This window comes from Rhinoraja longicauda, chromosome 15 (assembly GCF_053455715.1).
Source record: "Rhinoraja longicauda isolate Sanriku21f chromosome 15, sRhiLon1.1, whole genome shotgun sequence".
In the NCBI taxonomy this organism is placed as follows: Eukaryota; Metazoa; Chordata; class Chondrichthyes; order Rajiformes; family Arhynchobatidae; genus Rhinoraja; species Rhinoraja longicauda.
The window spans coordinates 49,903,975-49,928,112 of NC_135967.1; the positions used below are offsets into that span (position 1 = coordinate 49,903,975).

At 48.6% G+C, this 24,138-nt stretch overlaps 1 protein-coding gene across 1 annotated transcript in view; it reads left to right on the top strand.

Annotated features, from left to right (window-relative positions):
• The first annotated feature begins 243 nt into the window (after positions 1-243).
• Positions 244-24,138, top strand: part of LOC144600306 (scavenger receptor cysteine-rich domain-containing protein DMBT1-like) — a 30,795-nt gene continuing 6,900 nt past the window's right edge. The window contains exons 1-18 of the mRNA XM_078411874.1: positions 244-322; positions 1,877-1,909; positions 2,499-2,813; positions 3,415-3,547; positions 4,737-4,792; positions 5,037-5,351; positions 5,957-6,155; positions 7,279-7,334; positions 7,579-7,893; positions 9,311-9,458; positions 9,988-10,043; positions 10,288-10,602; positions 13,064-13,174; positions 17,114-17,428; positions 18,345-18,659; positions 19,213-19,527; positions 23,316-23,633; positions 23,728-23,796. Of these exons, the coding sequence (XP_078268000.1) occupies positions 244-322; positions 1,877-1,909; positions 2,499-2,813; positions 3,415-3,547; positions 4,737-4,792; positions 5,037-5,351; positions 5,957-6,155; positions 7,279-7,334; positions 7,579-7,893; positions 9,311-9,458; positions 9,988-10,043; positions 10,288-10,602; positions 13,064-13,174; positions 17,114-17,428; positions 18,345-18,659; positions 19,213-19,527; positions 23,316-23,633; positions 23,728-23,796 (3,463 nt within the window). The remainder of the gene's footprint in view (positions 323-1,876; positions 1,910-2,498; positions 2,814-3,414; positions 3,548-4,736; positions 4,793-5,036; positions 5,352-5,956; positions 6,156-7,278; positions 7,335-7,578; positions 7,894-9,310; positions 9,459-9,987; positions 10,044-10,287; positions 10,603-13,063; positions 13,175-17,113; positions 17,429-18,344; positions 18,660-19,212; positions 19,528-23,315; positions 23,634-23,727; positions 23,797-24,138) is intronic.

A 24,138-nucleotide genomic window follows, 5' to 3' on the forward strand; every position in this document is an offset into this window, starting at 1 on the left:
AATTAATGCTCTGGATATTGACAGTGCGCACTGCCCACTCGCTTGATTTATGTCCCTACTGAAAAGAAGGTTGTTGTTTCTAACATTTCATCTTGTTAAAGCAATTAATCTCTGACGTGTTTCATTTGACACGGATAATAGATTGACTGTTCGTTTAAGAATATTAAAATAATTCACTGGGCAAAAGTCCAATCATTTGCAGCCGACGTTCAGCAGATTAGCGGTACGGCGACTGATATTTGAATGGCGGGACCGCAACCGTTCGCAGTGGGCGAGCGGGCGCTCTCGGGACTCGATACTTGGTCACAAATGTTCAGCTCAAGTAATTGTTAATTCGACTTCGTCTTTGTACCCACGTTTCATGTCTCATTCTATGAATTCGAAATGGGATGATTGAGAAACATTTTCTAAATATGCAGGTAACTCGGCACCGAATCCCCCGAAGTGATTCTTGTAATTGTCAATCTATGCCACCGTTTTAGACAATAATCTCCCAAATAAAATGAAAGTAAAGCACATCCACAACCGATAAAATATAAATAGATGAACATTTACAACCATAGCCAGAGTTTCTAACGATTGATGCTATTAGTGTAGCTTTTCTGAAATAATAATATTATGTTGAAATATATAATATTTTACAGATTACTATGTTTGGCAGTAAGTTGTAATACGCTGTGGCATATTTGAAGATCCCTTAAATACATTGTCCTTCGGGACAATTGGGACTCCAATGAGTACTTTGGTAAATTTGTCGGCCCCAGACACGATGCGTACTTGGGGTATTGTGCGCAAAACCAAAGAATTTTATGGTTGTTCATCTCCGGATAAAACTTTCATTGTGGCCATTCGTTTATTCCCCATCAGTTTTTGGCCGGCCCTTCGCTCATGGTGGCGGCGAGCACAGGAGCTTTCGGGGAATGAGCCGCACCGCAGAGTAGAGTGGATCATTGAAATAAACCTTGTCCACAAATTAAATCATCAAAAAACAATAATATAAACGCTTGGCAGAAGGACGAAGTCAATGTATCTCACCGACAGATCGCCTTGGCTGCGCCGGCAGAATAGGACCGGCTTCAGTGTGCGGAGGCAATTGTTAGTCTCTCTTGATGTTACTGTGTAAAAACAGAGAACGTACTCAATGTCATAAGAAGTGTTTATTGGTGTCTGTATTGCTGAACGACCCAAATAACTCTGTCGAACGATCGTTAACCAACTTCCCCCTATGCATTTGTCGGTTCACTCCGTTACACTTTCATTTCCCTGCACCGTCGGGAAAAAAGCGGAGTCTCCTCACGAAGCTGCTGCCACTTCAGGATCACCCCTTGTCCACAGAGGTGTCAACACGCACTAAAGACACTTTCAGTGGATCCATGTTTGTAACCAAAGACACTGGTTGTAACTACTTTGCTGCCCAGACTGAATGTTCCCTTTCATGAGAAATCACATGTTCAAGGGAGCAGATGCCGGTTTAAACCGAAGACAGACATAAAAAGCCGCAGTAACTCAGCGGGATCAGGCAGCAGCTCTGGAGAGAAGGAATGGGTGAGCTTTCGGGTCGAGACCCTTCTGAAGAAGACGCCCTTCTCGACCCGAAACATCACCCTTCTGAAGAAGACGCCCTTCTCGACCCGAAACATCACCCATCCCTTCCCTCCAGAGATGCTGCCTGTCCCGCTGAGTTACTCCAGCTTTTTGTGTGTATCTGCGTGTTCAGGGGTCGCGGTTTCACTCCCTGTGCACCTGGATCAGAAATTCCCCCCATGCAATAGAGAGCGATGCTCAGCTTGCTGTGTTTATCACGTCCGACTGATAAATGATCCCATTTCACGGCCATTGCACCCAGTGGAATCTAATTATCGTTTTCCCCTTTCAGACAGTCCCGGGGATTGCCAGGCCGGGATATCAGGTAATCCTGCGTTATTTTCACGGTGAGGATGGGTGGGGGACAGCGACCGAGCGATCCCAAAGGTCCAAGTTTGTAGATGAGGGGCGGCGACTGCCTTCCAGCCTCAGTGAGGTCCCTGGTTGAACAGTCTCTTCGCACTGTTGGCGGGACCCGGTAAAAACGCTCAACTGTTCACCGCACCACTTGGCGCTGGGGTGGGCGGTGTGTGATACCCCAGCCTGGGCCTTTTGTCCTTCTACCTCGAACCTCCCCCACCCTCACGCCTCCAGCGGATGAACTCTTCCTGACAGACCAGTCAGTGTTGAACACAACGCGCTGCAGAATGTAGCAGCCTCGCCCATCACCGGTAACAATTGTTCGCCCATCACCCACTAATTGCTCCTGGCATACTGGTGGGGCAACGATGACCTGTTGCTCCATGACTGCGCGGACTCCAACCTCTCCGGGCTCTGGTCCCTGGCAGACATTGCCAGGGAAGATCGCATGGCCCGCGTTGACTGCGTAACGAGGGGCGGGAGGGGGCAGGGAGACCGCGGAATGAATCCAGTGTAACCCGCGGTGTCGGGTTTTCTGTTTTTTGTTGTTGCAGGAAGTGTGAAGTTACGGCTGGTGAATGGCGGCAGTCGGTGCGCGGGACGACTGGAGATTCACTACAGAAGTCAGTGGGGAACTGTGGATGATGATAACTGGGATTTGCCTGACGCCGCTGTGGTTTGCCGGGAGCTGGGCTGCGGGGCCGCGCTGGCAGCGCCGGGCTGGGCTCACTTTGGGGAAGGGTCCGGACCCCTTGTGACGGGGAATGTTCGCTGCAGCGGGAGCGAGAGAGCTCTGCGGGAATGTAGAGCAGAGACATGGGATCACTACAACGGTTCCCACTCCTATGATGCCGGCGTTATCTGCGCAGGTAAAACCTGCTTCCCGTTGCTTCCCTCCAGGCGGGTTTGTTGGTTTCTGAAAAAATTGCGCAGGTCAAATAATGCGGATTGTCCGATTGGCGTCTTGCGAAAATAATCCCGATGCTGCAGAAGTTTAGGCGGATTGCTGGGGCGACAAATGCTGTCATCTATATACTAAAACTCTCGTTTGTTTGTTTGTTTGTTTGTTCGTGAACTACAGCCAAAACGGCACACGATAGCGCAACAATTTTAGACCCACCTTCGTCCCTTTGGTGCTAATGGAAGAAGTTTCTTGAAATCGGTGTTATACTTTAAAAGTTATTCACATTTTAAAATCTATCTCCTCGGGAGGGAGGATAAGGGGGGTTGAGGGGTGTGGAGTGGGGGGGGGAGGGGAGTGGAAGGAGAGGGGGAGGGGAGGGGTTAGGGGAAGGGTGGTGGAGGGAGGAGGGAGGGGAAGGGGAAGAGGGGAAGGACGGAGGAGAGGGTGCTGCACCAATGCAGGAGAGGTTTGGGCCCAACGGGTCCGCTTGGTCTAGTTGTAATTTAAAGCGCTTATATAGTATAATATCTAGCATATTCAGTGATCCGAACTCCCTCTTCCCACAGTAGCGGTCATCAGGTCAGGCCGCATCAGTGGAAGGCGAAAGAAAGATAACGCTTTGATGAACAACATTTCATCGGAATTGATGAAGGTGTTTTGGCGAATGAAGAAGCAAAGCACCGCAGATTTGTTTTCAACGTTGTCATATTACCCCCCTCAACTATGTCCTCCGGCAACTAGTTCCACATACCTACCAGCCTGCGTAAAATGTTTGCCCCTTCAGGTTCCTATGAAATCTATCCCCTCCCATCTTAAACCTATGTCCTCTGGTTCTGGATTCCTCTAATCTGGGTAAAAGATTGTGCATTTACCCTGTCAATTAAACTCAGGATCTTCCATACCTCTATAAGATCACCCCTTTAATATTCTATTGCGAAATGCTTCAATATTTTTTATGGAAGATAATTGCACAACCCTGTGACCTCTTGTACAAATACAATATTTTCCACCAAATGACAATTTATATCGTCACGAACCGTTTCTTGTTTCACACCCACTCTGTGATCATGTTAATACTCCAAGTGCTCGTTTCGGGCGATGGGTTTTGGGCTTGTGTTTATTTGCACAGAATTTGCAATAAATATGTATTAGAAGGGGGGGTGCAAAATGTGTTTTTAAGATGAAAACGCTGTTTCCTGATTTCCAGGACCTCGGAAACCCAGATTGGTGGGAGGAAGCAGTCCCTGTGGAGGGAGGCTGGAGCTCTTCACGGGTGGAACATGGAGTACCTTGTGCGGTGACATATCCTGGTCAATACCAATTGGTGATCGTGTCTGTCAGGAACTGAGCTGTGGGTACAGAATGGAAGTTTCTCTCTCAACCCACTTCACAAATGTTTCGGGACCTGTTGTTGGTCGGCGTGGGTGCGGGCACAAACAGGACGTTGAAATCATCTGTTCAGGTACTGGCCTTGAATTTTTTAAAACAAATTTCTAAACAGTGAAAGGTGCGCTCGCGCTGTCTGAGTGGTAACAGACAAGGTGGGGCAGCGGTAGAGTTGCTGCCTTACAGCTAAAGCAGCGCCGGAAACCAAAGTTCGATCCCGACTACGAGTGCTGTCTGTACGGAGTTTGTACGTTCTCCCCGTGACCTGCGTGGGGTTTCTCCGAAATCTTCGGTTTCCTCCCACACTCCAAAGACGTGCAGGTTTGTAGGTTAATTGGCTTGGTAAATGTAAGAATTGTCCCCAGTGTGTGTAGGACGCTCAACTGTTCACCGCACCACTTGGCGCTGGGGTGGGCGCTGTGTGATACCCCAGCCTGGGCCTTTTGTCCTTCTACCTCGAACACCCCCCCCCCCCCCCCTCACGATGAACTCTCACTGACAGACCAGTCAGTGTTGAACACAACGCGCTGCAGAATGTAGCAGCCTCGCCCATCACCGGTAACATTTGTTCGCCCATCACCCACTAGTTGCTCCTGGCATACTGGTGGGGCAGCGATGACCTGTTGCTCCATGACTGCGCGGACTCCAACCTCTCCGGGCTCTGGTCCCTGGCAGACATTCCCAGGGAAGATCGCATGGCCCGCGTTGACTGCGTAAGGTGGGGCGGGAGGGGGCAGGGAGACCGCGGAATGAATCCAGTGTAACCCGCGGTGTCGGGTTTTCTGTTTTTTTGTTGTTGCAGGAAGTGTGAAGTTACGGCTGGTGAATGGCGGCAGTCGGTGCGCGGGACGACTGGAGATTCACTACAGAAATCAGTGGGGAACTGTGGATGATGATAACTGGGATTTGCCTGACGCCGCTGTGGTTTGCCGGGAGCTGGGCTGCGGGGCCGCGCTGGCAGCGCCGGGCAATGCTCACTTTGGGGAAGGGTCCGGACCCATTGTGACGTGGGGTGTTGGCTGCAGCGGGAGCGAGAGAGCTCTGCGGGAGTGTAATGCATCGTCATGGGATCACTACACCGGTTCCCACTCCTATGATGCCGGCGTTATCTGCGCAGGTAAAACCTGCTTCCCGTTGCTTCCCTCCAGGCGGGTTTGTTGGTTTCTGAAAAAATTGCGCAGGTCAAATAATGCGGATTGTCCGATTGGCGTCTTGCGAAAATAATCCCGATGCTGCAGAAGTTTAGGCGGATTGCTGGGGCGACAAATGCTGTCATCTATATACTAAAACTCTCGTTTGTTTGTTTGTTTGTTTGTTCGTGAACTACAGCCAAAACGGCACACGATAGCGCAACAATTTTAGGCCCACATTCGTCCCTTTGGTGCTAATGGAAGCAGTTTCTTGATATCGGTGTTATACTTTAAAAGTTATTCACATTTTAAAATCTATCTCCTCGGGAGGGAGGATAAGGGGGGTTGAGGGGTGTGGAGTGGGGGGGGGGGGGAGGGGAGTGGAAGGAGAGGGGGAGGGGAGGGGTTAGGGGAAGGGTGGTGGAGGGAGGAGGGAGGGGAAGGGGAAGAGGGGAAGGAGGGAGGAGAGGGTGCTGCACCAATGCAGGAGAGGTTTGGGCCCAACGGGTCCGCTTGGTCTAGTTGTAATTTAAAACGCTTATATAGTATAATATCTAGCATATTCAGTCATCCGAACTCCCTCTTCCCACAGTAGCGGTCATCAGGTCAGGCCGCATCAGTGGAAGGCGAAAGAAAGATAACGCTTTGATGAACAACATTTCATCGGAATTGATGAAGGTGTTTTGGCGAATGAAGAAGCAAAGCACCGCAGATTTTTTTTTTCAACGTTGTCATATTACCCCCCTCAACTATGTCCTCCGGCAACTAGTTCCACATACCTACCAGCCTGCGTAAAATGTTTGCCCCTTCAGGTTCCTATGAAATCTATCCCCTCCCATCTTAAACCTATGTCCTCTGGTTCTGGATTCCTCTAATCTGGGTAAAAGATTGTGCATTTACCCTGTCAATTAAACTCAGGATCTTCCATACCTCTATAAGATCACCCCTTTAATATTCTATTGCTAAATGCTTCAATATTTTTTATGGAAGATAATTGCACAACCCTGTGACCTCTTGTACAAATACAATATTTTCCACCAAATGACAATTTATATCGTCACGAACCGTTTCTTGTTTCACACCCACTCTGTGATCATGTTAATACTCCAAGTGCTCGTTTCGGGCGATGGGTTTTGGGCTTGTGTTTATTTGCACAGAATTTGCAATAAATATGTATTAGAAGGGGGGGTGCAAAATGTGTTTTTAAGATGGAAAACGCTGTTTCCTGATTTCCAGGACCTCGGAAACCCAGATTGGTGGGAGGAAGCAGTCCCTGTGGAGGGAGGCTGGAGCTCTTCACGGGTGGAACATGGAGTACCTTGTGCGGTGACATATCCTGGTCAATACCAATTGGTGATCGTGTCTGTCAGGAACTGAGCTGTGGGTACAGAATGGAAGTTTCTCTCTCAACCCACTTCACAAATGTTTCGGGACCTGTTGTTGGTCGGCGTGGGTGCGGGCACAAACAGGACGTTGAAATCATCTGTTCAGGTACTGGCCTTGAATTTTTTTTAAACAAATTTCTAAACAATGAAAGGTGCGCTCGCGCTGTCTGAGTGGTAACAGACAAGGTGGGGCAGCGGTAGAGTTGCTGCCTTACAGCTAAAGCAGCGCCGGAAACCAAAGTTCGATCCCGACTACGAGTGCTGTCTGTACGGAGTTTGTACGTTCTCCCCGTGACCTGCGTGGGGTTTCTCCGAAATCTTCGGTTTCCTCCCACACTCCAAAGACGTGCAGGTTTGTAGGTTAATTGGCTTGGTAAATGTAAGAATTGTCCCCAGTGTGTGTAGGACGCTCAACTGTTCACCGCACCACTTGGCGCTGGGGTGGGCGCTGTGTGATACCCCAGCCTGGGCCTTTTGTCCTTCTACCTCGAACACCCCCCCCCCCCTCACGATGAACTCTCACTGACAGACCAGTCAGTGTTGAACACAACGCGCTGCAGAATGTAGCAGCCTCGCCCATCACCGGTAACATTTGTTCGCCCATCACCCACTAGTTGCTCCTGGCATACTGGTGGGGCAGCGATGACCTGTTGCTCCATGACTGCGCGGAGTCCAACCTCTCCGGGCTCTGGTCCCTGGCAGACATTCCCAGGGAAGATCGCATGGCCCGCGTTGACTGCGTAAGGTGGGGCGGGAGGGGGCAGGGAGACCGCGGAATGAATCCAGTGTAACCCGCGGTGTCGGGTTTTCTGTTTTTTTGTTGTTGCAGGAAGTGTGAAGTTACGGCTGGTGAATGGCGGCAGTCGGTGCGCGGGACGACTGGAGATTCACTACAGAAATCAGTGGGGAACTGTGGATGATGATAACTGGGATTTGCCTGACGCCGCTGTGGTTTGCCGGGAGCTGGGCTGCGGGGCCGCGCTGGCAGCGCCGGGCAATGCTCACTTTGGGGAAGGGTCCGGACCCATTGTGACGTGGGGTGTTGGCTGCAGCGGGAGCGAGAGAGCTCTGCGGGAGTGTAATGCATCGTCATGGGATCACTACAACGGTTCCCACTCCTATGATGCCGGCGTTATCTGCGCAGGTAAAACCTGCTTCCCGTTGCTTCCCTCCAGGCGGGTTTGTTGGTTTCTGAAAAAATTGCGCAGGTCAAATAATGCGGATTGTCCGATTGGCGTCTTGCGAAAATAATCCCGATGCTGCAGAAGTTTAGGCGGATTGCTGGGGCGACAAATGCTGTCATCTATATACTAAAACTCTCGTTTGTTTGTTTGTTTGTTTGTTCGTGAACTACAGCCAAAACGGCACACGATAGCGCAACAATTTTAGGCCCACCTTCGTCCCTTTGGTGCTAATGGAAGAAGTTTCTTGAAATCGGTGTTATACTTTAAAAGTTATTCACATTTTAAAATCTATCTCCTCGGGAGGGAGGATAAGGGGGGTTGAGGGGTGTGGAGTGGGGGGGGGGGGGGAGGGGAGTGGAAGGAGAGGGGGAGGGGAGGGGTTAGGGGAAGGGTGGTGGAGGGAGGAGGGAGGGGAAGGGGAAGAGGGGAAGGAGGGAGGAGAGGGTGCTGCACCAATGCAGGAGAGGTTTGGGCCCAACGGGTCCGCTTGGTCTAGTTGTAATTTAAAACGCTTATATAGTATAATATCTAGCATATTCAGTCATCCGAACTCCCTCTTCCCACAGTAGCGGTCATCAGGTCAGGCCGCATCAGTGGAAGGCGAAAGAAAGATAACGCTTTGATGAACAACATTTCATCGGAATTGATGAAGGTGTTTTGGCGAATGAAGAAGCAAAGCACCGCAGATTTGTTTTCAACGTTGTCATATTACCCCCCTCAACTATGTCCTCCGGCAACTAGTTCCACATACCTACCAGCCTGCGTAAAATGTTTGCCCCTTCAGGTTCCTATGAAATCTATCCCCTCCCATCTTAAACCTATGTCCTCTGGTTCTGGATTCCTCTAATATCATATCATATATCATATCATATATATACAGCCGGAAACAGGCATTTTCGGCCCTCCAAGTCCGTGCCGCCCAGCGATCCCCGTACATTAACACTATCCTACACCCACTAGGGACACTTTTTACATTTACCCCCGCCAATTAACCTACATACCTATCTACATACATATCTGGGTAAAAGATTGTGCATTTACCCTGTCAATTAAACTCAGGATCTTCCATACCTCTATAAGATCACCCCTTTAATATTCTATCGCTAAATGCTTCAATATTTTTTATGGAAGATAATTGCACAACCCTGTGACCTCTTGTACAAATACAATATTTTCCACCAAATGACAATTTATATCGTCACGAACCGTTTCTTGTTTCACACCCACTCTGTGATCATGTTAATACTCCAAGTGCTCGTTTCGGGCGATGGGTTTTGGGCTTGTGTTTATTTGCACAGAATTTGCAATAAATATGTATTAGAAGGGGGGGTGCAAAATGTGTTTTTAAGATGGAAAACGCTGTTTCCTGATTTCCAGGACCTCGGAAACCCAGATTGGTGGGAGGAAGCAGTCCCTGTGGAGGGAGGCTGGAGCTCTTCACGGGTGGAACATGGAGTACCTTGTGCGGTGACATATCCTGGTCAATACCAATTGGTGATCGTGTCTGTCAGGAACTGAGCTGTGGGTACAGAATGGAAGTTTCTCTCTCAACCCACTTCACAAATGTTTCGGGACCTGTTGTTGGTCGGCGTGGGTGCGGGCACAAACAAGACGTTGAAATCATCTGTTCAGGTACTGGCCTTGAATTTTTTTTAAACAAATTTCTAAACAATGAAAGGTGCGCTCGCGCTGTCTGAGTGGTAACAGACAAGGTAGGGCAGCGGTAGAGTTGCTGCCTTACAGCTAAAGCAGCGCCGGAGACCAAAGTTCGATCCCGACTACGAGTGCTGTCTGTACGGAGTTTGTACGTTCTCCCCGTGACCTGCGTGGGGTTTCTCCGAAATCTTCGGTTTCCTCCCACACTCCAAAGACGTGCAGGTTTGTAGGTTAATTGGCTTGGTAAATGTAAGAATTGTCCCCAGTGTGTGTAGGACGCTCAACTGTTCACCGCACCACTTGGCGCTGGGGTGGGCGCTGTGTGATACCCCAGCCTGGGCCTTTTGTCCTTCTACCTCGAACACCCCCCCCCCCTCACGATGAACTCTCACTGACAGACCAGTCAGTGTTGAACACAACGCGCTGCAGAATGTAGCAGCCTCGCCCATCACCGGTAACATTTGTTCGCCCATCACCCACTAGTTGCTCCTGGCATACTGGTGGGGCAGCGATGACCTGTTGCTCCATGACTGCGCGGACTCCAACCTCTCCGGGCTCTGGTCCCTGGCAGACATTCACAGGGAAGATCGCATGGCCCGCGTTGACTGCGTAAGGTGGGGCGGGAGGGGGCAGGGAGACCGCGGAATGAATCCAGTGTAACCCGCGGTGTCGGGTTTTCTGTTTTTTTGTTGTTGCAGGAAGTGTGAAGTTACGGCTGGTGAATGGCGGCAGTCGGTGCGCGGGACGACTGGAGATTCACTACAGAAGTCAGTGGGGAACTGTGGATGATGATAACTGGGATTTGCCTGACGCCGCTGTGGTTTGCCGGGAGCTGGGCTGCGGGGCCGCGCTGGCAGCGCCGGGCAGGGCTCACTTTGGGGAAGGGTCCGGACCCATTGTGACGTGGAATGTTCACTGCAGCGGGAGCGAGAGAGCTCTGCGGGAATGTAGAGCAGCGTCATGGCGTCACTACAACGCTCCCCACTCCTATGATGCCGGCGTTATCTGCGCAGGTAAAACCTGCTTCCCGTTGCTTCCCTCCAGGCGGGTTTGTTGGTTTCTGAAAAAATTGCGCAGGTCAAATAATGCGGATTGTCCGATTGGCGTCTTGCGAAAATAATCCCGATGCTGCAGAAGTTTAGGCCGATTGCTGGGGCGACAAATGCTGTCATCTATATACTAAAACTCTCGTTTGTTTGTTTGTTTGTTTGTTCGTGAACTACAGCCAAAACGGCACACGATAGCGCAACAATTTTAGGCCCACCTTCGTCCCTTTGGTGCTAATGGAAGAAGTTTCTTGAAATCGGTGTTATACTTTAAAAGTTATTCACATTTTAAAATCTATCTCCTCGGGAGGGAGGATAAGGGGGGTTGAGGGGTGTGGAGTGGGGGGGGGGAGGGGAAGTGGAGTGGAAGGAGAGGGGGACGGGAGGGGTTAGGGGAAGGGTGGTGGAGGGAGGAGGGAGGGGAAGGGGAAGAGGGGAAGGAGGGAGGAGAGGGTGCTGCACCAATGCAGGAGAGGTTTGGGCCCAACGGGTCCGCTTGGTCTAGTTGTAATTTAAAACGCTTATATAGTATAATATCTAGCATATTCAGTCATCCGAACTCCCTCTCCCCACAGTAGCGGTCATCAGGTCAGGCCGCATCAGTGGAAGGCGAAAGAAAGATAACGCTTTGATGAACAACATTTCATCGGAATTGATGAAGGTGTTTTGGCGAATGAAGAAGCAAAGCGCCGCAGATTTGTTTTCAACGTTGTCATATTACCCCCCTCAACTATGTCCTCCGGCAACTAGTTCCACATACCTACCAGCCTGCGTAAAATGTTTGCCCCTTCAGGTTCCTATGAAATCTATCCCCTCCCATCTTAAACCTATGTCCTCTGGTTCTGGATTCCTCTAATATCATATCATATATCATATCATATATATACAGCCGGAAACAGGCATTTTCGGCCCTCCAAGTCCGTGCCGCCCAGCGATCCCCGTACATTAACACTATCCTACACCCACTAGGGACACTTTTTACATTTACCCCCGCCAATTAACCTACATACCTATCTACATACATATCTGGGTAAAAGATTGTGCATTTACCCTGTCAATTAAACTCAGGATCTTCCATACCTCTATAAGATCACCCCTTTAATATTCTATTGCTAAATGCTTCAATATTTTTTATGGAAGATAATTGCACAACCCTGTGACCTCTTGTACAAATACAATATTTTCCACCAAATGACAATTTATATCGTCACGAACCGTTTCTTGTTTCACACCCACTCTGTGATCATGTTAATACTCCAAGTGCTCGTTTCGGGCGATGGGTTTTGGGCTTGTGTTTATTTGCACAGAATTTGCAATAAATATGTATTAGAAGGGGGGGTGCAAAATGTGTTTTTAAGATGGAAAACGCTGTTTCCTGATTTCCAGGACCTCGGAAACCCAGATTGGTGGGAGGAAGCAGTCCCTGTGGAGGGAGGCTGGAGCTCTTCACGGGTGGAACATGGAGTACCTTGTGCGGTGACATATCCTGGTCAATACCAATTGGTGATCGTGTCTGTCAGGAACTGAGCTGTGGGTACAGAATGGAAGTTTCTCTCTCAACCCACTTCACAAATGTTTCGGGACCTGTTGTTGGTCGGCGTGGGTGCGGGCACAAACAGGACGTTGAAATCATCTGTTCAGGTGCAGGCCTTGAATTTTTTTAAAACAAATTTCTAAACAATGAAAGTTGCGCTCGCGCTGTCTGAGTGGTAACAGACAAGGTGGGGCAGCGGTAGAGTTGCTGCCTTACAGCTAAAGCAGCGCCGGAGACCAAAGTTCGATCCCGACTACGAGTGCTGTCTGTACGGAGTTTGTACGTTCTCCCCGTGACCTGCGTGGGATTTCTCCGAAATCTTCGGTTTCCTCCCACACTCCAAAGACGTGCAGGTTTGTAGGTTAATTGGCTTGGTAAATGTAAGAATTGTCCCCAGTGTGTGTAGGAAGTGTTGTGTACGGGGTGATCCCTGGTCAGCGCGGACTTGGTGGGCCGAAAGGGCCTGTTTCCGCGCTGTATCTCAAAACGAAACTAAAGAAGGATTCACTTTCTGGTAAAAAGGAGGATAACAAAACCTGAGTTTGGCTTATTTTGTCTATTACCGGATGTGCAACACAATCTCAATCAATGGTCAATGGTTCAGGAGTGCTTTATTTCCCGCGTTTGCAACTGCACAGTGAGATCCTTTCTCCATTCCTCACACATGCAGGCGCCGCCATTTTTGACGCCATTATACAAAGTCCAAAGTCCGTTCGGTCCGTGCGTTGGAGCAGTTCCCGTGACCGACGTCCGTCTCCTCTCCTCTCCTCTCCTCTCCTCGCCCGGCCATCTTTGTGGCCCGGGGCGCTTTCTGCAGCCGACCTTGAAGTCGCTGTTGGCGTTACCCCGGTTCACCCTCCTACCAACCTATTCCTAACGCCCGTCGTCTCCCAGTTTCGCCGTCCGCCGAGTTTCTGGGCAGGTTACCGGTCCCGCGGTTCGACGAGCCTTCTGGGCGGGCACCTCGGGAAGAGGCAGCACCTTCTCCGCCCTTCCCGTCCAAAGGTAGTCTGATTAGCAACAGGAATTATTGCCTTTCTTAGAGTTGGCATTGAGTGGCCATTTACTCTCAGCTGCACATCGGGTTCTCCTTGGACTGTTTACGGAAGACAGGGGCATTGCTGAGCATTGCAGGTGATTTCAATGAACTGGCTGTTGAATGAGTTTCCGTTGTGCCCCTTCATTAAGGTCGAATACTATCCCAATTGAGCGAGTTTACTTTGCTTTGATGTCATGGTTTAAAACCTGCAGTGCTTAGTCGAATTTTCTGGTTTGCACCACGTTGACGCAAAGAACACGCAATTGTGCTTTCGAAACGTCCCATCCCCTTTGCCCAATTGCCCACTGCAAGACACTGCAACACTGCCTACTCTGCACCTCCTCCAACCTCATCTATTGTATCCCCTGTTCCAGGTGTCAACTTCTCTACATCGGCGAGACCAAACGCAGGCTCGGTGATCGTTTCGCTCAACCTCAGTCCGCCTTAACCAACCCGATCTCCCGGTGGCTCAGCACTTCAACTCCCCCTCTCACTCCCAGTCTGACCTTTCTGTCATGGGCCTCCTCCAGTGTTATAGTGAGGTCCACCGCAAATTGGAGGAACAGCGCCTCACATTTTGCTTCGGCAACTTACAGCCCAGCGGTATGAACATTGACTAACTTTAGATAGCTCATTTTTCCCTCCCTTCCCCTCCCCCTTCCTAGTTCTCCCACTGACTTCCTGTCTCAAACTACATGCTTTCTTTGTCCCGCCCCCCCTGACATCAGTCTGAAGAAGGGTCTCGACCCGAAACGTCACCCATTCCTTCTCTCCAGAGATGCTGCCTGACCCGCTGAGTTACTCCAGCATTTTGTGATACTTCGATTTGTATCAGCATCTACAGTTATTTTCCTGCAAGACATCAAAATCATCTCCGCGTCAAGAACGCAGGAACTATCATCAATGATGCACACCTCTTTTCCCTTTTTCACCGCTACCATCCGGCAGCAGGTACAGTAGACTGATGTTCCTCGCCACAGGTTCAGGAACAGCTACGTTCCTCAATCATTAACTTCATGGATCAATGCGCACAACCCTCTTCCTACCTCGCCAACGGAACACGGACATCCTCTTGCGGGACCGTGGACTTATTAACACAGACAACAGGTGCAGGAAGAGGCCATTCGGCCCTTCGAGCCAGAACCGCCATTCATTGTGATCATTATAATAATAATAATAATATATTTATTTTATATAGCGCCTTATCACATGCTCAAAGCGCTTTACAAATACAATTAACATAGAAACAAACAGACAAACTATCCTGACGGAAAAGCGGCGAATAATCAACGCCAGCGTCCTCTCACGTCAGGGTCCGGCAGTAGACATTAAAGAGCACAAGACACACAGATACAATTTTTTACACAAAACAGCCATCACAGTGATTGCTCTAGGCACACCCTCACTGAGATGGAAGGCAAAGTCTTATCTCCTCCTCATTCTTCTCCCGTGGCGCCACGAGGCGATCGTGGCTGATCATTCTCAATCAGTAACCCGTGCCTGCCTTCTCCCCATACCCCTTGGTTCCACTAGCCCCTAGAGCTCTATCCAACTCTCTTTTAAATTCATCCAGTGAATTGGCGTCCACTGCCTTCTGTGGCAGAGAATTCCACAAATTCACAACTCTCTGGGTGAATTTTTTTCTCACCTCAGTATTAAATGACCTCCCCTTTATTCTTAGACTGTGGCCCCTGGTTCTGGACTCCCGCAACATTGGGAACATTTTTCCTGCATCTAGCTTGTCCAGTCCTTTCATAATTCTATACTTCTCTATAAGATCCCCTCTCATCCTTCTAAGCTCCAGTGAATACATCCCCAGTTTTCCAATCTTTCCTCATGACAGTCTCGCCATCCCGGGGACTTATCTTTCAAACGTGTTTGGCACTATGGCGATTTCTGCAGTATTTTTTCTGCCTTACAGAATTTTACGTGTGATTTACGTACAATTTATCTACATAACTGCATGCCTTGCGTTTTTGCGACACTTTGCCGAACTCTTACTTGGGGCTTAACACTCCCCTGTGTGCCTGGGTCCAGGACTTTCTCACCGCCAGGCCCCAAGTGGTCAAGATGGGGAGACATACATCTAACCCCCTCCCCCTGAGCACAGGATCCCCCCAGGGTTGCGTCCTTAGCCCCCTACTGTACTCCCTGTACGCACATGACTGTGGGGCCAGGTTAAGCTCCAACTCCATCATCATGTTTGCTGACGACACTGTGGTGGTGGGCCTGATCTCCGACAACGATGAGAAGGCCTACCGGGAGGAGGTGTCTGATCTGGCACTCTGGTGTCAGGACAATAGCCTCCTCTTGAATGTCACGCAAACTAAGGAGCTGATTGTAGACTTTAGAAGGGCTCAACATCCGAGAATGTACACGCCACTGGAGATAAATGGGATTACTGTGGATAGGGTGAGCAGCTTTAAATACCTGGGAGTCCACATCACAGAGGATCTGACATGGACAACACACATTGCCGCACTGGTGTGTAAGGCAAAACAGCGCCTTTACCACCTCAGACAGTTGAGGAAATTCAGAGTCTCTCTGAGGATCCTTCAGTGCTTCTACTCTGGGGCTGTAGAGAGCATCCTGTCCGGGAACATCACAAGTCTGGTTTGGGAACAGCTCTGTCCAGGACAGGAAGGCCCTGCAGAGAGTAGTGCATTCGGCTGAATGCACCATGGGAACTACACTCGTCCCCTGCAGGTCCTATACATCAGGAGGTGCAGATCCAGAGCAAGCAAGATTATGAGGGACCCCTACCACCCCAGCAACGGACTGTTCCAGCTGTTACAGTGAGGCAAATGCCTCCGCTGTCACGCTGTGAAAACGGAGAGGATGAGACGGAGTTTATTCCCACAGGCCATTAGGACTGTTAACTATTATATCTCCAGCGACTACATTTTTTTCTGTATTCATTTTAATTTTTATGCTGTAATTGTATTTTTTTGCACAATCCGCAGGCATTGCCACTTTCATTTCACTGCACATCGTGTATGGGTATGTGACAAATAAACTTGACTTGACTTGACTTGAATCCGCTGTGGTGCATTTTTTTTGTATGGCTTTATGGTAATTCGCATATCACTGGACCTTAATTGTTACATGTGACAATAAAATGCATTTGAAACCTGTGAACCCGCAATGCCGAGAAGGATATAACTATCTCCTGCACACTGCGTCTTCCCCTTGGCTCTGTGCTTGCAGAACAAAGCTCTTCAATAGACAATAGACAATAGACAATAGGTGCAGGAGGAGGCCATTCGGCCCTTCGAGTCAGCACCGCCATTCAATGTGATCATGGCTGATCATTCTCAATCAGTTCCCCGTTCCTGCCTTCTCCCCATACCCCCTGACTCCGCTATCCTTAAGAGCTCTATCCAGCTCTCTCTTGAATGCATTCAGAGAATTGGCCTCCACTGCCTTTTGAGGCATAGAATTCCACAGATTAACAATTCTCTGACTGAAAAGTTTTTTCCTCATCTCTGTTCTAAATGGCCTACCCCTTATTCTTAAACTGTGGCCCCTGGTTCTGGACTCCCCCAACATTGTGAACATGTTTCCTGCCTCTAACGTGTCCAACCCCTTAATAATCTTATACGTTTCGATAACCTTGGTGCACTTGAAAATAATTTAGGACTTTTACATGTCCTGTCGGTAAATAATTTATTGTTGTAAACGTTAATTGATTAATCTATTACAAAATACAAATTATTTAAATATATTTTCAGCAGGTCTGCCTGTGAACATCCGGGACAATTACAGACAGTGGCAAATTGTTTTTTTCACAAAGGTTTTCGTCTGAATATGAGATTCCCAAGCAATGGGGGTGTGGTGGGGTTGGCTGGTGACGATATAACTGCACTGACATGCATTTTAAAATCACGGTGGTTTTCACAATTTAGATTACAGGAATCTGAGACTCGTATCTGGGGATGGTCGGTGCTCCGGACGGATAGAAATCCAGCAAGGTTCGGCGTGGGGCACGCTGTGCGACGATCACTTTGATTTGGAAGACGCGGCTGTTGTGTGTGAATACCTTCAGTGCGGAGTAGTGACGGCAATCCACAGGGGGGCTCACCTCGGGAAAGGAAGCGGCCAAATCTGGAAACAGAAGTACATGTGCCGGGGGAACGAGACACGACTCTGGGATTGCCCCATTTCATCCGGTCAGCAGTTCCGCTGCTCACATGAAAATGACGTCGGTGTCACCTGTTCAGGTGGGTCCTGGGAAAAGTACAACGCAAACATGCCCCTGTACATGTCGGCCACAATAAGTCTATCGATGCAAACCGTGCTTTACCTGTCGCATTCCATGAACACACCTGTTAATTCGCCTGTCACTGAAATGTCTGAAGAAGGGTCTCGACCCGAATCGTCACCCATTCCTTCTCTCCAAGATGTTGCCTGACCTGCTGAGTTACTCCAGCATTTTGTTATACCTCCCTTGTATCTAATCTTCACGCGCGATCTATTCCACGTCAACATGTCTCATAACACGATCTATGTCTCATAAGACAAATCGAATTATTATTATGAACTTTAATGACCAGAGTTCCAGTTGTGAGATATTTCTGCCTAGTTTTAACTTTGGTTGGTGGTTGCATCACGGCAAATTGAATGCCCAGTAGTTGGAAAGACTGCAAAAAGGTGTGAACACTCCCCAGTCCGTCACCGGCTCTGACCTCCCCACCATCGAAAGGATTTACCGGAATCGCTGCCCCAAAAAGGCAGCCAGCATAATCAGAGACCCCACACCACCCTGGCCACACACTCATTTCACCTCTGCCATCGGGAAGAAGTTTCAGAAGCATGAAAACTGTAACGTCCAGGTTCAGGAACAGCTTCTGCCCTACGGCCATTCGGCTATTAAACACTACAACCTCAAATAAGCCCTGAACTACTATAGATGATTATTGTTATTATTGCACCATTATTGTTTGTTTTTGTGTACATACATATATGTATTTGTGAGTACGTGTATTTACATATACACTGAACTTTTTATCTCTCTCGTTTATTATATAATTTACAGTCTGCTATGTTTAGTTATTGTGTTGCGCTGCTGCAAGTAAGAATTGCATTGTTCTATCTGGGACATGTGGCACTAAAACACTCTTGACTCGTGTTTTGCAGATGAGAGTTGGACTCCGCGGCTGACGAACGGAGGCAGCCGCTGTGACGGGACGGTGGAGATTTATCACAACAGACGTTGGGGGAGAGTACAGGACATTCGGTGGGACCTTCATGACGCCAACGTGGTCTGCAACGAACTAGACTGCGGTGAAGCGCTGTCCGCTTACAATTCTTCACAATACGGAGAGAGTCACTTGCCCCTCTTTGTGAGTGGAGTTGACTGTAAGGGAAACGTGTCGCAGCTCCGGAAGTGCAACTTGATGACACCCCCCTCATTTGCCAATGATAGCGGCGGGGTTGGGGTTCTGTGTTCAGGTAAATAATTCGTTTGCATGTGGTTAAAACTGAAGGGGAATCTCAAGATCTTCAAGAATATCTCCATTAGTTTCTCCTTATGTTCCATAAGGATTGGAAAAGCAGATAGTCTTAACCACTGTCCCTTGTTCCTTCCTCCTCCATTGCCTATTCTCCTCGCTCTTTCCTCCCCTATTCAACCGCCCTCCACCTATCTCTGCCCCCCCACTCTTCCATGCATTGCTCCCGCCTGCTTTCCACGTCGCTGTTCCATCCACCCCTCCCTCTTCCGCTCCCCTATTCTCTAACCCTCTCCGTTGTTGGCTCCATTTCTACTCCCCCCCCCCACCGTCTGTGTGTCCATCTGCCTTTCTCCTTTCCACCCCCATCAACCACAACCCCCTCTGTCCTCACTCGACCATCGCATTAACACCGTTGTGTATTTCTAGATGTTTAGATACCATTATTGTTCACTGCAAATAAACCGAGTTTACATGTGACCAGAGAATGAGGAGCTCTTGACTTAACCATTACGAGAAAATCCTGCTGGAAGTTTCTATTTGCTGTCCAACAGGTCACAAAATGTTACGGCTAGCCGACGGCGGAAGTCCTTGTGCGGGACGAGTGGAGGTGTATTACGCTGGAGTTTGGGGCTCGGTCTGCGACGATTCCTGGGATCTGGCTGATGCAGATGTGGTTTGTAGACAACAAGGTTGCGGGAATGCCCTGAAGACGAAACGTTCTGCTGATTGCGGACAAGGCTCAGGGCCAATTTGGTTGGATGAAGTGACCTGTACGGGGGACGAGTCTTTTCTCTGGGACTGTCCCTCGGCATCTTGGGGTGAACACGACTGCGCTCACAAAGAGGACGTGATGGTCATGTGCTCGGGTAAACTTGCAATCAATCCAGTTTGTCTTCTTTCGAAGTGTTGCCTTGACGTCAAGGGAACAAGATGATCCAAACACTTGTTCTCAAACAGCTCTCCCCGTCCTCACTTTAATAATCGACAGCTAGCTTATTCCTCCTGGGCATCGTGCTTCCCTTAAATGTCATCCATGTTCGGTGTCCTCGCTCTTTGACAGCGAAATGCATAATCAAGCAACTCTTACTACGTGATAATTTCATCAAACATGGATAGGACATAGTTGTAGTGGTACATTTTTGGACCATTTGCATTCTTCAAAGATAATGAAATAATTTACTCCTTCGAGACGCGCACGCAACGAATTTTTCAACAATTTTCTAATTGATAATGTGTATTATAGACGATAGACAATAGGTGCAGGAGTAGGCCATTCGGTCCTTCGAGCCAGCACCACCATTCAAGATGAGCATGGCTGATCATTCTCAATCAGTACCCCGTTCCTGCCTTCTGCCCATACCCCCTGACTCCGCTATCCTTAAGAGCTCCATCAAGCTCTCTCTTGAATGCATTCAGAGAATTGGCCTCCACTGCCTTCTGAGGCAGAGAATTCCACAGATTTACAACTCTCTGACTGAAAAAGATTTTCCTCATCTCCGTTCTAAATGGTCTACCCCTTATTCTTAAACTGTGGCCCCTGGTTCTTGACTTCCCCCAATATTGGGAACATGTCTGCTGCCTCTAACGTGTCCAACCCCTTAATAATCTTATATGTTTCGATAAAATCCACTCTCATCCTTTTAAATTCCAGTGTATACAAGCCTCGTCGCTCCAGTCTTTCAACACAGGACAGTCCCGCCATTCCGGGAATTAATCTTGTAAACCTACGCTGCACGCCCTCAATAGCAAGAATATCCTTCCACAAATTTGGAGACCAAAACTGCACACAGTACTCCAGGTGCGGTCTCACTAGGGCCCTGTACAACTGCAGAAGGACCCCTTTGCCTCTATACTCAACTCCTCTTGTTATGAAGGCCAACATTCCATTGGCTTTGTTCACTGCCTGCTGTACCTGCATGTTTCCTTTCAGTGACCGATGCACTAGGACACCCAGATCTCGTTGTACGTCCCCTTCTCCTAACTTGACACCATTCAGATAATAATCTGCCTTCCTTTTCTTACCACTAAAGTGGATAACCTCACACTTATCCACATTAAACTGTATCTGCCATGCACCCGTCCACTCACACAACCTGTCCAAGTCACCCTGCAACGTCATAGCATCTTCCTCACACGACCACCCACCTTTGTATCACCTGCAAATTTGCTAATGGTACTTTTAATCCCTTCATCCAAGTCATTAATGTATATTGTAAATAGCTGCGGTCCCAGCCACGGAGCCTTGCGGTATCCCGCTAGTCACTGCCTGCCATTCTGAAAGGGACCCATTTATCCCCACTCTTTGCTTTCTGCCTGTCAACCAATTTTCTATCCATGTCAGTACCCTACCCCCAATATCATGTGCTCTAATTTTGCCCACTAATCTCCTATGTGGGACCTTGTTGAAGACTTTCTGAAAGTCGAGGTACACCACATCCACCGGCTCTCCCCTGCCAATTTTCCTAGTTACATCCTCAAAAAATTCCAGAAGATTAGTTAAGCATGATTTCCGCTTCGTAAATCCATGCTGACTCGGAACGATCCTGTTACTGCTATCCAAATGCTCCACAATTTCGTCTTTTATAATTGACTCTAGCATCTTCCGCACCACTGATGTCAGACTAACTGGTCTATAATTTCCCGTTTTCTCTCTCCCTCCTTTCTTAAAAAGTGGGATAACATTAGCTACCCTCCAACCCACAGGAACTGATCCTGAATCTATAGAACATTGGGAAATGATCAGCAATACGTCCACAATTTCTAGAGCCACCTCCTTAAGCACCCTGGGATGCAGACCATAAGGCCCTGGGGATTTATCAGCCTTCAGTCCCATCAGTCTCACCAACACAATTTCCTGCCTAATGTGGATTTCCTTCAGTTCCTCCGACACCCGAGGATCTCTGGCCACTAGAATATCTGGGAGATTGTTTGTATCTTCCTTAGTGAAAACAGATCCAAAGTACCAGTTCAACTCGTCTGCCATTTCCTTGTTCACCATAATAAATTCCCCTGCTTCTGTTCTCAAGGGACCCACATTTGCCTTGACTATTTTTTTCCTCTTCACATACCTAAAAAAGCTTTTACTATCCTCCTTTATATTATTGGCTAGCTTACCCTCGTACCTCATCTTTTTTCCCCGTATTGCCTTTTTAGTTATCTTCTGTTGCTCTTTAAAATAGTCCAAATCCTCCGGCTTCACACTCTTATTTGCTATGTTATACTTCTTCTCTTTTATGTTTATGCTGTCCTTGACTTCCCTTGTCAGCCACGGGTGCCTCTTACTCCCCTTAGAATCTTTCCTCCTCTTTGGGATAAAGTGATCTTGCAACTTCTGCATTATTCCCAGGAATACCTGCCATTGCTGTTCCACAGTCTTCCATGCTCGGGCCTCCTTCCAGTCAAATCTGGCCAGCTCTTGCCTCATGCCTCTGTAATTCCCTTTGCTATAATATAATACTGACACCTCTGATTTTCCCTTCTCTCTCTCAATTTGTAGAGTAAAACCTATCATATTGTGATCACTGCCTCCTAATGGCTCTTTAAACTCGAGTCCCCTTATCAGATCAGGTTCATTACACAACACTAAATCCAGAATTGCCTTCTCCCTGGTAGGCTCCAGTACAAGCTGTTCTAAGAATCCATATCGGAGACACTCCACAAACTCTCTTTCGTGGGCTCAATTACCAACCTGATTTTCCCAGTCTACCTGCATGTTGAAATCTCCCATAACCACTGTAGCATTACATTTGCGACATGCCAATTTTAGCTCTTGATTCAACTTGCAACCTATGTCGAGGCTACTGTTTGGGGGCCTGTAGATAACTACAATTAGGGTCTTTTTAAACTGACAATTCTTCATTTCTATCCATACTGAAAACCGTCTCCTGATTCTGCACACACATTAGAACCGAAACATTAACTCCCCCTCCCATTTTCAATCTGACTTTCTGTCTTGGGCCTCCTCCATTGTCAGAGTGAGGCCCAGCATAAATTGGAGGAACAGCACCTCATATTTCGCTTGGGCAGCTTATACCCCAGCGGTATGAACATTGACTTTTCCAACTTCAAATAGCCCTTGCTTTCCCCACTCTCTCCATCCCCTCCCCCTTCCCAGTTCTCCCACCAGTCTTACTGTCTCCGACTACATTCTATCTCTGTCCCGCCCCCTCCCCCGACATCAGTCTGAAGAAGGGTCTCGACCCGAAACCTCATCCATTCCTTCGCTCCAGAATGCTGCCTGTCCCGCTGAGTTACTGCAGCATCTTGTGTCTGGAACCGAAACAATATTTGACATTGAACAGGTATACACATGCGCATTGTCAGTAGACGGGAAATCACCAGCGCATCTCCCGCCCTCCCCCCCCCCCCCACCCCCATGTTGTTTAAAGCGCCATATATATCACCAGAACAGGATGCCTTGGATCGTTCAATGACATTCCAACTTGACTCTTGTAGTTGTTGCTTCTCCCAATCGTGTTAAATTCGAGGAGGCAGTGACATGAACACTTCTGCTCCCAGTGTTCCGAACCAGATTGCCTGTCAGTAACAATTAATGATAATCGGTTAACATAAACGTCGCCAAATATGATACGCTACGTGAAAACGTAATTGAACGTGGTCCGAGGCTAACATGTATTTCCCGTTTCGAGGACAGAGCACCGAGAGATTCGACTGGTGAACGGAGGCCGCGACTGTGCGGGTCGAGTAGAAGTGTTCTATAATGGGTCCTGGGGAACTGTGTGTTCGGAACGCGTGACGACAATGGATGCGGTATTGATCTGTAAACAGTTGCGGTGCGGACCCCTGCAGGGCATTCGATACAGCATCGAGCAATTCGGAGCGGGATCGGGTTCTATTTGGTTCAATGGAATGGCGTGTACGTCACACGAGTCGACCCTTTGGCAGTGTGCGGCCAACCCGCGGGATGGTCATGACTGTCGGCATACAAGGGACACTGGAGTTATCTGTTCAGGTAAAACCACGAGCAACTCAGCGAGCGTGCGGCGTTCGACACTTCAAACAATGATGTTCTCTGAATTAAATTAAATCATTTCCATCCTCAACAGACGCCAAGGTGCCGGAGAGACCAAAGGACTGTTTCAGGGAATCCGGAACTGTGCATGCCCGTTCGCCAGGTAGTTAATGTTGCCGGACAACATCTCTGGAGAGAAGGAATGGGTGACGTTTCGGGTACACAGTTTTAAATCGAAGATAGACACAAAAAGCTGGAGTAACTCAGCAGGACAGGTAACATCTCTGGAGAAAAGAAATGGGTGACGTTTCGGGTCGAGAGTCTGAAGAAGGGTCTCGACCGAAAACACACCCATTCCTTCTCTCCAGTGATGCTGCCTGTCCCGCTGAGTTACTCCAGCTTTCTGTGTCTATCTTCGATTCAAACAGCATCTGCAATTCTTTCCTCCACATAATATTTGCCTGTTGACTGAACCTGAATTTGTTTGGCTGTTTTCGCACTCAAC